The sequence below is a fragment of the Balaenoptera musculus genome, chromosome 9 (genome assembly GCF_009873245.2).
Source record: "Balaenoptera musculus isolate JJ_BM4_2016_0621 chromosome 9, mBalMus1.pri.v3, whole genome shotgun sequence".
Taxonomy (NCBI): domain Eukaryota; kingdom Metazoa; phylum Chordata; class Mammalia; order Artiodactyla; family Balaenopteridae; genus Balaenoptera; species Balaenoptera musculus.
In genome coordinates, this window is record NC_045793.1 from 63,595,499 (window position 1) to 63,610,938 (window position 15,440).

General features: G+C 37.5%; 1 protein-coding gene across 3 annotated transcripts in view; it reads left to right on the forward strand.

The window, feature by feature from the left end:
* NXPH1 (neurexophilin 1) overlaps positions 1-6,227 on the forward strand; it is a 402,818-nt gene extending 396,591 nt beyond the window's left edge. For 2 of the 3 annotated variants that reach the window (XM_036864560.1, XM_036864562.1), the window contains one exon: positions 4,267-6,188. In XM_036864560.1, the coding sequence (XP_036720455.1) occupies positions 4,267-5,028 (762 nt within the window). In that variant the 3' untranslated portion in view covers positions 5,029-6,188. Of the gene's footprint in view, positions 1-4,266 lie in introns of all 3 variants that reach the window. The other variant, XM_036864561.1, reaches the window with a different exon arrangement.
* Positions 6,228-15,440: the final 9,213 nt, after the last annotated feature.

A 15,440-nucleotide genomic window follows, 5' to 3' on the forward strand; every position in this document is an offset into this window, starting at 1 on the left:
TAATAGTATGCAACATATATTCAACCTAGGAAATCATAAAACTGCCAAAATGAAGTTGTAATCACAGAGCAAGGCCGTTTTGTTGATTAGTTGTTCACTGATGAGAGATATTGCTTAAGCATCAGATTATCTAAAATTTTTGTTTGGCTTAAATACTCATACAGTTGATGAAATAAATACATGATTTTCAAAGTAATCTTGAGATAATTTATATTGAACAGTAATAGATCAACAGTAAATGTGTGGTTTGGTAGAAATTAAAAGGCATCTTATTGCTCTTTTGTAAAAAGAGATATGCAAACATCTGGAAGCACCTCTAGTTGGAGATGTACATGTAAAAGAGTGAAATGTTTGTATAAAATCTCATAAGGCCAGGAGCATAGTTGAGGTGGCAGTGAAGTTTATTTTTCCAAAGTGATGCCTTTCAACAATATTTTAAAAGATAATATATTGACATTATGATTGTAAGCCTGCAATGAAAAGATGTTAGAGAAAGCAGTGCGAAAGCATGGCCCTGAGGTATATAAAGGAGGAGCTAGATCAAGGCATTGCAACTTCTTATATGCTTACACTCCCACCAGTCAATAGTAGTCTTTTCTCCCCAGCTCCACAGACAGGTCCTGCCCCAGACATGCTCCCTTCATGTTAGATCCTAGCTCTGTCTTTGTTTACGGTTGAAGAAAATGACCCTTCTCTTTGCACCTATATTTGAATGTTCTCAAAAGAAACATATGCTTTAAAATGCATATACCTAATCATGTTGAGTCTTTATGATTCTCATTGTTTCTAAAACAGTTAGGCAAATCACATAATTTGTGGAAATGGTATCACTGGATTAGTGGGTCAACTCCTTTTGAGTGGGCAGGCATTGGCCACTTTTGCCTTGGAAAATTATATTCAGTTAGGAAGTATCTTTGGTGTTTTCACTGTTATAGGAAAAATTCCTCTTCGTAGCAAAAAAGGTTCACGATGCTTTGCCTTTTTGGAATTGAGTTAATTAGAAATTGTCAGATTTTTCTTTTGGTCTCATTTTATGCCATAGTCTTTGCCACCTCTGTTATCATACTGATATACTGATGTGAAAGGATCTTTAGGTGACTTTTAAAAAGGAGCTCTTTTATTATGTTTGTAAAATCAATGGTACAGGGTGTTCTCAGTATAAGGTTTTTTTTTTTTTTTAAATGGTATTGTTTATTCAGTAAGGCTCAAAATCTATTTCAATTTTATGTGTACATTTATGTGTTTCAAAAATGAAAATTCTTAAGATGTAAGCAATATAATAGAGTGAGAAAGCCAAGGATTCCTGATTGCATCTGAGAGCAGATGTGTTAAGCTTGTTGCTCTTCTTTCTCATCTTACATCGTCTCTTTGCCACTACTGAAACTTGCTTCAAGAAGGTCCTTAGTAGTGAATTCAAAATCAGGAGGCTTCTTTTCAAGTGTTTATATTTTTTTTTTAACTTGTTACTTTTGTATTCCTTACAGATGCAAGCAAACTCATTAATTCGCAACTTTTTCATGCTCCTGCTTAGCCAATAAATCATCAAGTTGAGTTAATCCTACCTCTAAAATATCCTTTATATCCATTTTTTCTTTCTCTTTTTCTCTGCCACTGCCTTGGTTCAAGCTCATTTACTTTCTCAAATGAAGTACTGCAATTTGTTATTTAACTAATTATTCCCTGAAGTTCTCTCCCTACCAATCCACCTTTCAATGTCCAATCGGTGCTTCTTCTACAGCCAGGATGACCTACTTAAAAGCAAAACATGCTGAAATTTAGGGATTCCCCCTTATATATAATAATAATTTTAAATGCCTTCACAAATTGACCCTAGAACCTTTACAATTTGACCCTAGCCTACCTTCTTCAGGTTCTACTGACTTCTTGCAACCTCTTCTTCTCTTTATCCTCCCAGTCAACTCTCCCTAATGTTCAGAGGTAAGGAACAATTTTCCATTCTTACGTTTGACACGTCCCGTCTCAACTTTTTACTTTTACATAGTATGTTCCTTATACTTAGGAGAACTTCTCTGGCCTATTCACTATCTGTCGAAGTTCTTAACCTCTTTTTTATCTCCCAGGTCTGAGTATCATCTCCTCTGTTACATCTTCTCTACCTTTTAACTTTGACTATGACTCCAAGAATATCGTACATAGTGTTGGTTACATCACACTGCTCTTTGCTTAACTGAGTTCACTATTAGATTTTGAACATCTTGAGGGCAAGAACCATGTCTCATTTACCTTTATATTACTATTATTTTACTGAATATTAGCAGAATCTCACTATATAGTTATTGAATTAATAAGACAAAATGAATCAGTGTTGTGTATACTGAACAGATCTGGGGACTTTCCTAAGGACACTCCCTGATTTTTTATGACTGATATTCTCTTTTAGACATTGCCCTGAAAGGGAAGGGAAGAGAGAATAAGAATATTCAAGGCAGTGTTGATGACTACAACCTGCTTTAACTCTGTACCCAAACTGAGATATTCCAGAGAGGTTTCTTGACTGTCTGCACCACTGGAAGCCGTTCACATCACACCATTGAAGGCTAATAAATTCATTGCATTTGATAGTTGAACAGTTTAATAGATGAACTTATGCTCATGTCTTATTAACCTGAGTTTTACTATCTACTCAACTTGTTATGTTTTTAGATTGTCACAGCAGCACTTTCAAAAGTATACATATTTTTTAATTGTTTGCTTTAGGTTTTTGGTTATATAAAAGGGAGATTTTCTTATAAAGATACCCTTTGCTCTCAAATCCTATTGTAAGTTATTCATTTGCATAAAATATTACCCAGTGGAATTCAGAGATAAAATGTTTTAGGATGATGATAGTTAGAAATACTAATGATGAACACTCATCGTGTCCAGGTGACTGTCCTTTAGTGCTTTAAATGGAGTGTCCTATTTAATTATCAAAACAGCCATGTGAGGGAAAGCGGTATCATTCTCCTACTCTGTAGAAGAGAAAAACAGAAGTGTAAACAAGTTAAGCAACTTGCCCACACTATACAGCTGTGAAAGGATCACAGCCTGGATTGGAATTCAGGGTGTCAGACTCCAGGGTCATAATCACTATAGCTGTGGAGAGTATAATTTAGAAGTAAATTTCTATTCTACCTGAAAATCAGAGGTTGTTCTGCTATCAGAATCTTAGCATCCTCTTCAATAGATTGGTTCTTTCTCATTGAAATCTGACACTTCCCTTTTTTTTTTTTACTCCCTATATGCTGCTGGTAAATGCACTCTAAATCCCTTTTCACTTCTTCTCTGGGACAATTTCATTACTGCTTCATGAGTCAGTGCACCATGATGCATCTCATTACAGCCCCTCTCCTTGATCAACTGTGTTGATGATGAGATACAAGTACCAAGCCATCACCAAATGCGTGCTTGTATTTATTCTTTTTGCCACCTGAAGAATGGGAAACTGTCTATGTAATTCTAGAGACTAGGATATGTATTCATTTCTTTTATACTAAAGATAAATATAGAGGCTGCAATAAGAACAATGCCTATAGAATTAGGCAAGTACAGATTTGGATGTTTGACCAATTGATTAAATTTCATTGAAACAAAACAAACAAAGACAAAAATAAACTCTAAAATCAAAAGATCTGCACTACTCTTGTCAGTTAATGTTTGTCTTCCTAGATCACATTTTAAATCCCTTAATGGAAAAAATTGTCTTATACAGTATGTTTCTTGCTAATAATGGGTGATCATAAACATGTTATTTTGTTTTGACCAGATAAAATATACTACAGCCTCCTTGCCAAACTAACTTTCCTTATGTGACTGTGGCATGGACTACCAAAAGCCTATAGAACGTCAGTTGACATATTTCTGAGAATCATACTATTATAAAGCTTATGGTAATCTTGAAGTAAAAAAGTAACATAATCATTTGTAAAATTTTATTTTAAAAGTGTTTGGATTTTGGTGCTGAGAAGTAATTACTTTAGTGTGATTTATGTTTGAATTTAATTTGCTTTATTCATGTTAGGTGGCCTTTTTCTCGTCAAATGTTTTTATATAGTCTTTCTGTCATGTTTAGTGGCTTTTATCCACCTACACCCCCTCTCTCCCATCATTGTATGCAATAGAAGTGGTACTTTATCACGGCCTAATAAATATTGGCTAGGTGCTGAAGGTACTTTAATTCCCAGCCTCTGAGAAAGGGCTTGGATCTTTGTGTTGGGTGTTCTCAGATACAGAGATGTAAACGCCATTTTTCTGTTCCGTTTGCAGGTCACATGTGCCAATTTAACAAACGGTGGAAAGTCAGAACTTCTAAAATCAGGAAGCGGCAAATCCACACTAAAGCATATATGGACAGAAAGCAGCAAAGACTTGTCTATCAGCCGACTCCTGTCACAGACTTTTCGTGGCAAAGAAAATGATACAGATTTAGACCTGCGATATGACACCCCAGAACCTTATTCTGAGCAAGACCTCTGGGACTGGCTGAGGAACTCCACAGACCTTCAAGAGCCTCGGCCCAGGGCCAAGCGAAGGCCCATTGTTAAGACGGGCAAGTTTAAGAAAATGTTTGGATGGGGTGATTTTCATTCCAACATCAAAACAGTGAAGCTAAACCTATTGATAACTGGGAAAATTGTAGATCATGGCAATGGGACGTTTAGTGTTTATTTCAGGCATAATTCCACTGGTCAAGGGAATGTATCTGTCAGCTTGGTGCCCCCTACGAAAATAGTGGAATTCGACTTGGCACAGCAAACCGTGATTGATGCCAAAGATTCCAAGTCCTTTAACTGTCGCATTGAATATGAAAAGGTTGACAAGGCTACCAAGAACACACTCTGCAACTATGACCCTTCAAAAACCTGTTACCAGGAGCAGACCCAAAGTCATGTGTCCTGGCTCTGCTCCAAGCCCTTTAAGGTGATCTGTATTTACATTTCTTTTTATAGTACAGATTATAAACTCGTACAGAAAGTGTGCCCCGACTACAACTACCACAGCGACACACCTTACTTCCCCTCTGGATGAGGATGAATGTAGGGGTGAGACTGAAGCCTGAGGAATTCAAGGTCACATGACAGGGCTGTTACCTCAAGAAGAAGGTCCCATCTGTTGCCTGGAATGTGTCTACACTGCCGCTCTCGTCAACTGGCTGCAAATACGCTCGTGGAAAACAATCTGATGTAATTTCTGCCCAGTCAGCTTCATCTCTCAGTATAGTTGTAAATCACCACAGATTCTAAAGCCACACTTGAAGACATGCTGTCACACACAGATGTACACAGACACACTCTCATATACATTTCAGCTGGCATCCGTCATGATTCCTGTCAAGAGGGCTTTTGTTGTCTGACTCATAATGGTTCAGGATAAACGATCATCAAGCAAAAGGATTAACTAGACAGTGAATGGTTTTTAGCACTTGCTGTTATGGAAATCTCCTTTTAAGTCTTGAGTACATGCTAATCAATAATCCCCACTCATGCATTTCTACTGCTTGGAGTAGCTGTACTGGTAAATACTACTGTAGGAGTATATGCTTGTTAAAATGGAAAAAAAAAATGTGTCTTTAGAGCTCAGTATTCTTTATTTTATGAACACAACAAGTGTAGTAACTTTTTCCAGCATTCACTAGGCACATTCAAGGTGATACAAGATGGCTCTTTTTTCTGTGGAGGGAGCCTGTTCTCAGTAAAGATGAGCAAACGTTTGGAATTTACATGTGGGCAGACACTGGATTACAGCTTTCATCACCAATCATTGGACTTTTGCAAAGTCGAGACCAGCTAAGGTTGCTTAAAATAAGTTCTGATCATTATATAAGAAGGGAAATGCCTGACAGACACCATGTAAGTTATAAGTGTCTGTCTTATCTTTACTACACATATTGTAACAAATTCAATATCCTAGTCTTCATTTGTATGAATGGTTTGTATTGTACATAGTTTAACCAAGTGTTATTTGAGCTGCTTATTAATATTAACTATGTACTTGTCTCTCTGCTTGTTATTGGTTAAAAAAGAAAAAAAAAGGATATGAGGAATCCATTCTATCAATGTAGCTGTGAACCACATTAAAAAGACAAACTTAATGTACAAAGCATTTATTCAGCTCAAGTATTGTTGAAAGCTATACATATACAACATTACAGTCTGTCGTATTTAGATATTTTATTTCTGGACAAATGAAATGTATATAAAAATAAAATGCTTAAAGTTGAGTTTCAATATGTACTTGTGTAAGATGGTGATTTAAATGGTTCTGACAAGAAGGATGTGTTGGAATACAGTCATGGTTTTGCATCTGATGTCTCTAAATTTGTACAGAACTATCTAAATTGCTATTAGTTGCCCAGCCAAAACAACTTAGGAGTTTAAGTCTCAAAACTGGGAAACAGTTGTGGCATTCAGTATTACATATATTTTTGGTTTGCTGTCATGCTAGTTGTTCAAGAATAACAAAAATCAATGAACATAAGGAGATGATTGAGGTCTCCTAAATTAATTATAGCTAGTTGTTGTTTTCCTGTACAGCGTCTTTATTTAGCAGGATACTGAGAAGAAGGTAATTTTTTTTTTCCTTAAAAGAAAGCCAAGATGTCTGAAGATTGTGGCTGACTTTCCCTGATTCTACTGTATTGACTCAACTGAGAAAATTACAACAGCAGTGAAGGGCTTCTATGCTCAATTTACGTATGGCAAAAGGGATCAATTTATCTATATAGCATTATTTTGGGGCATTAAGCTTTACTTTTTAAAACTAATTACCATACACAATCCCAGCAAAATAAACAGAAGAAGAAATATGTAAAGTAATAAACCATATTTAAGGTCACAAATTGGGGATTGGGATATGAAAAGTCTCAAAGGTTAACCAAAGAAGTCAAATTAAGAACATTCACCCATTCTCATTTTCCCTTCATGCTTCATAGGGGTAAGTATGTTTTCATACAGAAAATAATAGACGTTCTACAGGGAACCCAATACCACAGAGTTCTAAAGTGAGAACTCAATGACTGATTTGACTGAAGAGTCTTCAATTGCCAATTAAAGACACATCATTCTGTTAAGTGTCCATCTCTCAAAGTCCTCCAACATAGCTAGACGACCATTTATATCAATGTATTAATTAACTTGCTGTGGAATTTAGAAGCTGATGTTAGAACAGACTTCTCTGGCACAATTGGCAGGAAGAGCTTCTTGAGTCCCAGCTGCAGAACATATTTTCCACAGATTAAACCTTGTTATTCTGGGGTTTATTTATCAAAGTGATCACTTAGGAGTCAGTTCTCTCGTAACAAAAAGGAGGATAAGTAAGAAGGCAAAAATCTTTTTTTTTTTTTTTTGGATCATTTGATTAGTGGCCCGTGACTTTCATTATGTGGTGTAATCTGTCCTGTAATCCAGCATTCAAGATAAGATGAAAATATGTTTCAGAAAAAAAAAAAAAATATGCTTCAGTCTTCACCCATCTGCCCTACTCTCCAAAGTCCTCATGAAATATTGCTTTTACATTTTTATAAACATATAGAATGCAGCTAACTAACAATGCATTGAATTATTTTTCTGTAGTCTTTCTTTAGAAGAAAAAAGGAGAAAATTAGCAAATCCCTAATGAAGATTTCAATTTTTAAAAATTTAAACTTTTAAGACTTTTTCCGGGCCTGTACTCAAATATCCCTAACTCCTATATCATCAGCACCTCCATCTCTGATATAGAAAAGTCATGATGATACAGAACTTTGATTCAAAAGATAATTTATTTGTATCTAATATACTCCTTCTGTTTTAGAAAAGGAAGAGGATGAAGAAAGATGACGAATAAGAAAATTCAAAGGTTCAGATTAAAAACTTTACTAGGCCAACTTGTTGCTTCAACAAACTGGTTAGTTAAGTTTTAGTTATGCTAGAAAATCATTTGTTATTTGGAAAAAATAAACTTAAATCTGCCCTAAGGAAATTGCTTTTTCTAGAGTCTTAAATATTCTTTTGCACCTTTGCTAAGATATAGAAAAAAAGTCAAGATGGAAATAGATAGCACCTGATGCAAACATGGGTATGTCATCATTTATTGTTATTTTCAGAAACATTTTAGTAAAATTGAAATTATTATAAAGAAATGATTATTGCAGCTTCTCTCCTCATGGAAGAAAAATGATACAAGTTACTGGTTTATCTATTTATGATAAAAACAATGAATTGTCATGGTATGGTTTCAGTTGGGCATTTTGGGGTCCATGACTCCTGTGAGAATTTCTCTGCATGAGTAGAAGGGGCATAACTATTAATAGTACAGTACTAAAGTTCTGGAAGTGATTATTCTGGAAGTAACTGAAATACTTGTTAAATTTAAAACTGTGGACAGGAATCTTCAGGTTCCTACATTTCAGCAATAAACTGTATTTTTGCACAGATAGATTAAAAAAATCATGAGAAGCCTGAGAAAGTGTTTGTCTTTTCCCTTTTCCCCACTGCTTTACATGTAAGAAGCAGCTTAACCAATATAAACAGCTCTTTGGAAAAACAATTTGCATCTCCACCATCAACTCTGAATGACAAGTTTTAGCCGGAAGCAAATTCAAATGGCTGTGTTTATTAACTTTGGAAAGACTTGGTTGATGTACTAGTTTCAGACATTTATTGATATTCAATTATCAGTCTTTTTATCTAGTTTATATTTATTTTTATCTTTATATTTTTATTCAAATAAAATGAAAATCAGTAGATCAAAAATTAAAAATTTAAACACATTAGTTTGCATAAAAAATATTACTATTTACCTAGTTTGTAGGTGACAGAAATTGCGGACCTTAACAGTCAGAATTGAATCCTGAAAAACTGATTGCTAGGTCAGCTTTTCTCAGGAGTCCCATGCATATCAAAGAATGATTTCAGGGCTTGGGAGCATAAGGAAAACAGTCCTTCTCAATTTAAAATTGTGGTGTATCATTGCTTTTTATATCCAGTACTATCAGAAATACTTTTAAGTAACAAATTTACAGTTACTTTTATTTTTACTAGGATGGCAAAGAACAGAAATCCCACGAGAGTTTTAGTTTCAATATGTTTGTGTGAACAAAGTCTAGAGAAATCACCTAAAATTAGGAGAGTACTTGTGCCAAGTAGCTGGCCAAGTGTCCCAAGTTTGATGGAAAGCAGTTTAATATTTATAATTCTGCATTTAGAGGATTATGCCCTTTATTACTGCTGTATTGCAGGATGACTGTAAAGGCCCTAAAGGCAATGGATACAGAGACTTCCTTTCATTGGCTGTAGTGGCTGTTATGGTTGGAGGTGCCAAGTGTACATTCTCCCAAAATTAGACATACAGCCAAATCTCTGTTCACATCATCCTCACCTGACAGTTGCTGGATTTCTATTTCCTAATTCTGTGTAAGGGGCCTCAATAGACAACTGGAATTACTGATTTCTGATACTCAAATTCCTTGACCCAAACATATGTGTAAATTTGGCCATTGAGAGAGTGACTATTTAAAGAAATAATGCCAGAAAGTTGTTAGAGGGCCTCTATTGTCAAATAAGTATTAAATATATATGTATGTATATGTAATATACATATATATCTACCATTGTTTCTGTTACTGCCAAAATTCACTTTGCCAATTTTCTGAAATCCAGTTTTATTATTACAATTAATTTCTTTTCTGCATTTTATAAAAGTTTTTGGTAGAAGGCAAAAAAGAAATTGTGTACAGTGTAAGACAGTAGTCCGGTTTTTATTCTTTTACATATGGTTGTCCAGTTTTCCCAACACCATTTATTTAAGTTTTTTCCTAAAGAGTTTTTATTTGTATGCTTTTAGAGCTATTTTTGGAGTCATTTTGTCTTTTAGAAGCTTCTCTGTATGATCAAAGACTGCATTCCATTGTCTCTGGGAGGTTTGAGATTCTCTCTTGTCAAGAATGTGCCTCTTTTTTTTTTTCCTTTTTTTTTTTTTTTTTCTTTTCTTCTACACATAAATGTACAAAACCAACACGTTGTACACCTTAAATTGACACAAAGTTATATGTCAAATACATTTCAAGAAAAAAGAATCTCTCTTGGCTTTGTCCTAACCTTTCTGACCTTGCTGCCAACCTATAGCCTAGTTTCTCACATGCTTTTGCTCCTAAAATTTCACATTAGTCTAGGCTTTTCTCCCTTCTAATCTGCTCTGCACACCCGGGCTGAGTTTATCTGCCTAAAACACTACTTTTATCATGAAACGCTCCTGCTCAAAAACTAACACCAGCTCCCATCTCTACCCCATAAAGTCCAAATTCTTGGTAATAACAGCTTCCACTTTAAAAACCTATTGTGCACATTATGTAATTCTCCCAACAACCTAACAACTAGAATGTCAGACTTTTTGCTTTCTAAATAGAACAAAAAGGACTGCAGCATTTGCCTGAGCTGGGAGGGGAGAGGGAAAGCACCTCTGAACTGAGACGTTACAAGGATAACACAGTTAAAGCATCCAAGCGGCAGCTCCTTCCCTTACGATGATTTTTACAACACCTCACAATCAACTAAAGAGCAATCGACATCTGTAGATATGTTAGCTGAACTATTTTTACATCAGTTGAGAGAAAGAATAATAGCACTGAAAGAAAAAACTGTTATATTTGCATTTCAGAAAACCAAAACCAGGAGTCAACCAGAAAAGCTTAAGAGAAACAGTGCTCTTCGCTCACCCACTGTAGGTCCAAGTTTCCTCTATATATATATATATATATATATATATATATACAGTTTTGTCACAAAATAGAAAATTTGAATTATACCAGTCTGAAATGCAGTCGTACAACAACAACAATAAAATATCATTTCATCTCAAAATTTGAAAAGCATGAATTAAAAATTCGTCAGTAGGGCTTCCCTGGTGGCGCAGTGGTTGAGAATCTGCCTGCTAATGCAGGGGACACGGGTTCGAGCCCTGGTCTGGGAAGATCCCACATGCCGCGGAGCAGCTGGGCCCGTGAGCCACAACTACGGAGCCTGCGCGTCTGGAGCCTGTGCCCCGCAACGGGAGGGGCCGCGATAGTGAAAGGCCCGCGCACCGCGATGAAGAGCGGTCCCCGCACCGCGATGAAGAGTGGCCCCCACTTGCCGCAACTAGAGAAAGCCCTCGCGCGAACCGAAGACCCAGCACAGCCAAAAATAAATAAATAAAAAAAAATAAAAGTAGCTATAAAATTTAAAAAAAAAAAAAAAAAAAAGAATGTGCCTCAAGGTAGACTTATCCAAATTAAAGTTTCCAAGTGGCCACTACAATTTCAAATTATCCAAAAGTTCACCCATTTTCCAAAAAGGCACAAGATTCTGATCCATAGGGGGTATACATATAGAAAGCAGTTTTTCTGAGCGAGATGGAGAAAAAGTTTTAGACCAGGTGGAACCCATCTTTGCATTTAGATTCCCTGAGAGATCATAACTACAAGGGGACCTGTTTCTTAACAGCTGTTCCGAAACACCGGGACTCACATGTTTTCCTCACTTTCGAACAGAATGGGGTGACTTAACCAAGAAGCTTTAACAAACAAAATAGAGGTATGCACAATAAAGTGGGACAGCTCAAAATGCAAAGGCAGCAGAGCCTGGACCCAAGAGAGAATTACCCTCAAATTCCAGGGTTGACGAGAAAGCAGTGAACTCAGTGGACTCTGTAGGTATCAGCATGAGTTTGCTCACTAGCCTCAGAGCCATACGGGGTCTTCTTTGGATTCCACTCTTAATGCTATGAACTGGTAAATGTTCAGAAATAACAGAAGTAAGACCAATAAATCCCTGAAGTAGTAATTAATAAAAGTTTATTGTGCACTAACCAAAAGGGCAGTTTGCGAACTGGCAGCACTCAAACCAGCACATGGAATGAGGCTCAGGAGTCCATTGTTATAAAGCATCTTATGTAGTGAGAACGCAGTGACTGTTCCTCACAGTGACTGGTTATAACATTTGAATTCTCTTCAATGATAGGGCATTGGTTAGTGGTTACCTCATATCAATTTTGGGAAACGGTTTAAGTTTTGTCTATGATTTCCAGAGCCATAAGCATGAAATGACTCAGGTCAAGCTAGTGTTGCAAAATAAGCTAAATTAAGGTTTGTTTGGATTACTTAAGTGGTTTTGCCTGCTCAGGGAATTTTCAAGCCTGGTCTCCATTTGGGTTTGATTTTAACAAACAAACAAAAAAATGGCTCCTGCCTGGTTTACTGAACATGGTGCCCACCAGCCTCCATTGCCAGAGGAGATCCCAGAAAGCCCCTGCCCCTCAGTCCACCTGCTTTAAAATTAGCAAATAAGCTTCTTTCACACAAAGTATGGCGCTTTTCAAAGGGCTGCTTCTGTGCTGGGCACTGTGGCAGGTGAGTCTGTATGCGGACCCTTTAAGAGCCGTTCTTCCGTGGCCGCAGCCCGTGGGTCTCGTGCTCACGCGCATGCGCTCTCGAGATTTTTTCCAAGCGAGGGCTTTTAAGGGCTTGTCTCTCAGGTGCAGGTCTTAATAGTAAGCGTACGCGCCGTGGAGTAGGACTCCCTCGGTCCTCAGGGAGAAGCTTCGGGTTCTGAGCTCGCTTAGATTGTGGGTCACCGTGGAGAGACTGTGTCTCAGCCTTCTACCAGCGTTGATGTGGTTTCCCTCTGTCTGCTCGCCCGACGTGCAGGAGCGGCTCCACGAGTTTTGGGGTTTTTTTCTCAGAGAAAATCGTTCCCTATGTAGCTGTCGACTCAGTTTGTCCGTGCGAGGAGCCGAGTTCAGGATCTGTGTTGCCGTCTGAGCCGCAGTGCCTCATAAACTTTTTACGTGAGGTAAGCAGTTGTTACTCTCTCTTACTTTCTTCTCCCAAACGAGAAAGGAGTGCAAGTTTCTGATAATGGCTAATAGTTGTTGAACACGTAAGGATGAGCCCTTGACTGTGCCAGGCCATTTCCGTGTGTCCCCTCACTTAAGCCTCGCAGCTTTACGAGGTTATAAAGACTCTTCCTAGGCCTCCCTTGCCGTGAAAAGTCTGATGCTTGGAGACATGGAGTAACTTCGCCCAAAGCAGTGCAACTCGTGATACATCCAGGAGTCAAATCCCACCTTCAGGACCCCAGAGTCTGACTTTGAAACTGCTACTTCTCTCTGTTACTCTGTGAAAAAAATGTATATGCAAAATTAGCACATCTAATATGAACCTATAGTATAATTATATAAAAAAGAGATGAAAACTTCATTGAATCCATTTGTTTTTCTTCAGCGGCTTGCTGTTTCTCTTACTTTTCCAGGCCCCTCAGAGTCCCGTGTGGCTCGGCCAGTTGCCTCTGCGGTGGATGGGCTGCCCAGGCCAGCCAACCCGTTGTGGTCCCCCAAACTCTGTGTGTGTGTGTGTGTGTGTGTGTGTGTGTGTGTGTGTGTGTGTGTGTGTGTGTGTGTGTGTGTGTGTGTGTGTGTGTGTGTGTGTGTGTGTGTGTGTGTGTGTGTGTGTGTGTGTGTGTGTGTGTGTGTGTGTGTGTGTGTCCATCCGTCCTTTCAGGGAAATCCTGTATGTTTAGGAAATTTCCGACCATGGTTTCCATTTTTCCTCAAAAATGAGTCAAGTAATTTTAATATGGTTTTCCGTCAACTTTTTGTATCATTTCATAATGTGTCTTTTTGCCCTTCTGCTCTAGGTTTTCAAGTTTTTTTCTCACAGAGGGAAACCAAAAACATTTTATTTTCTATGTAAAGCTTAGTGGATGGGGAGATTGGGAAGGATTGCTCCATCTCCTTTTCTGACATACTTTGTTTTTCTTTTGCTGCCTCTTATTCTTGAAACAAACACACCAAAAAAATTGTAACAGTTTTCTTGCTTTAATTCCTCAAGTCTTTTAAAGGCCCAGCTCTAAACACAAAAACAGGGATTAGAATACTCTTAATACCCTGGTCCTCTGCCTATAACAGTGATATGTGTTCCTCTTTTTTTCTCTTACTCATGTTTTGCTCATGTTCAAAATTAGCATACTTTGAGAGAACCTGTAAGTGGAAAGGCAAGTTATACTCCATTGGTTTAACTGGGCTCCTGCTGACATTCTATCATGTCGTAAATAACTTATGAGCCGTCTCTTCATTGTTAACTGAGCCTGAGCTCCACCTTTTCATTTTTCCACAGATTTTAGGGAAAAATCAAATGTATCATTAAAATAACACTTGTGTTTAAATCTGTAATATTTATAATATTTTACTCTACGTAAGTTATGAAAACTAAGGGATGAGTTGAGTTTACAAATATAGTTCTTCATTTTCTTGAGTTCACAGGTTTTTCCTTCCCTCCCTTTCTCCCTTCCTTCCTTCCTTTCTTGGTATTTGCCAGCTATTTCTCATGCAGGGCCTTTTGAAGTACATACTCCCAACCCCTCCATACATGCATTTACTTCTTTGGACCACGTGGGCTCTCCTTGACATAGGCAACTACAGCTTTCTACACTCAGTACCCTGCTGCTCCTGCGAGGTTTTTTTTTTTTTTTTTTTTTTAAATTTAGCAGAGTTATTGGGTTTGACCAAAAAAAGTGTTTGTTGCTTTCTTTTCTTTTAGCTTGAGTTAAGTATATAAAAAGGGAGACCTTGGAGCATTAGAGCACAAATTCTACTTTATATATAATAGAAAAAGTTAAGATTATACAGAGCCAGTTCCTCCATACTCATTTCTCACACTCAGAATAGGTGCTCCTTGTTTACAATGTGAAGAAAAGGAATTTACTCGTGGAAGGCAAGATTATAAACACCAGTATGATTCTGGGAAAGAGCCTCGTGCTCTCGGGCTTTGTTCTGAGAATAGAAATACATTGGGATGGAATCTAGGGAAGCTGGAAGTCTTGCAGCAGAGTTGAGATCGCTGTGTGGAGTATCTAGGCCATTGGGAATGGGGTATAAAAAGTGTCATGAAAACAACAGAAAATTTTCCTTTGTTATCTAAGAGTGGTATAAACTTGACAGAGCCCAGTAAACCCACAAAGCCTTGAGTTTGGGACGGGATTGGCAGGAGCAATCTACCAGGCCTGACTGCTGGAGCCCAGATGGACGTGTGTCTCTGGGAGGCCGGTGTGGGCTGATGAGGAATGAGAATCAGGTGTCATCTCTTGCCAACACCATGTGAAAGTTTTTTGTAACTTTGGGAATAGGTTGGAGAGCCCCTAGATAGACTTAAATTGGCTTCAGTTGGCTGAGATTTTAGTGTTCTCCATATGGTAGAATTTGGGCTTAAGATAAAAATTAAGTTGTAGAAAGGTAAAAATTACATCTATTCCACAGTTGATTATGTGACTTGAAATTAACATCTGCTAGATATTTTCATTCATTTGATAGAAGGTGTTGATATCTGTTTTGTGGAAGGTGCAGTCCTAGCACACTGATTCTGAAACAGACGTGGTTTAATCTAGAGATACCTATACTGAAGGACAAAGTAATTTATTAAAATGCAGGAG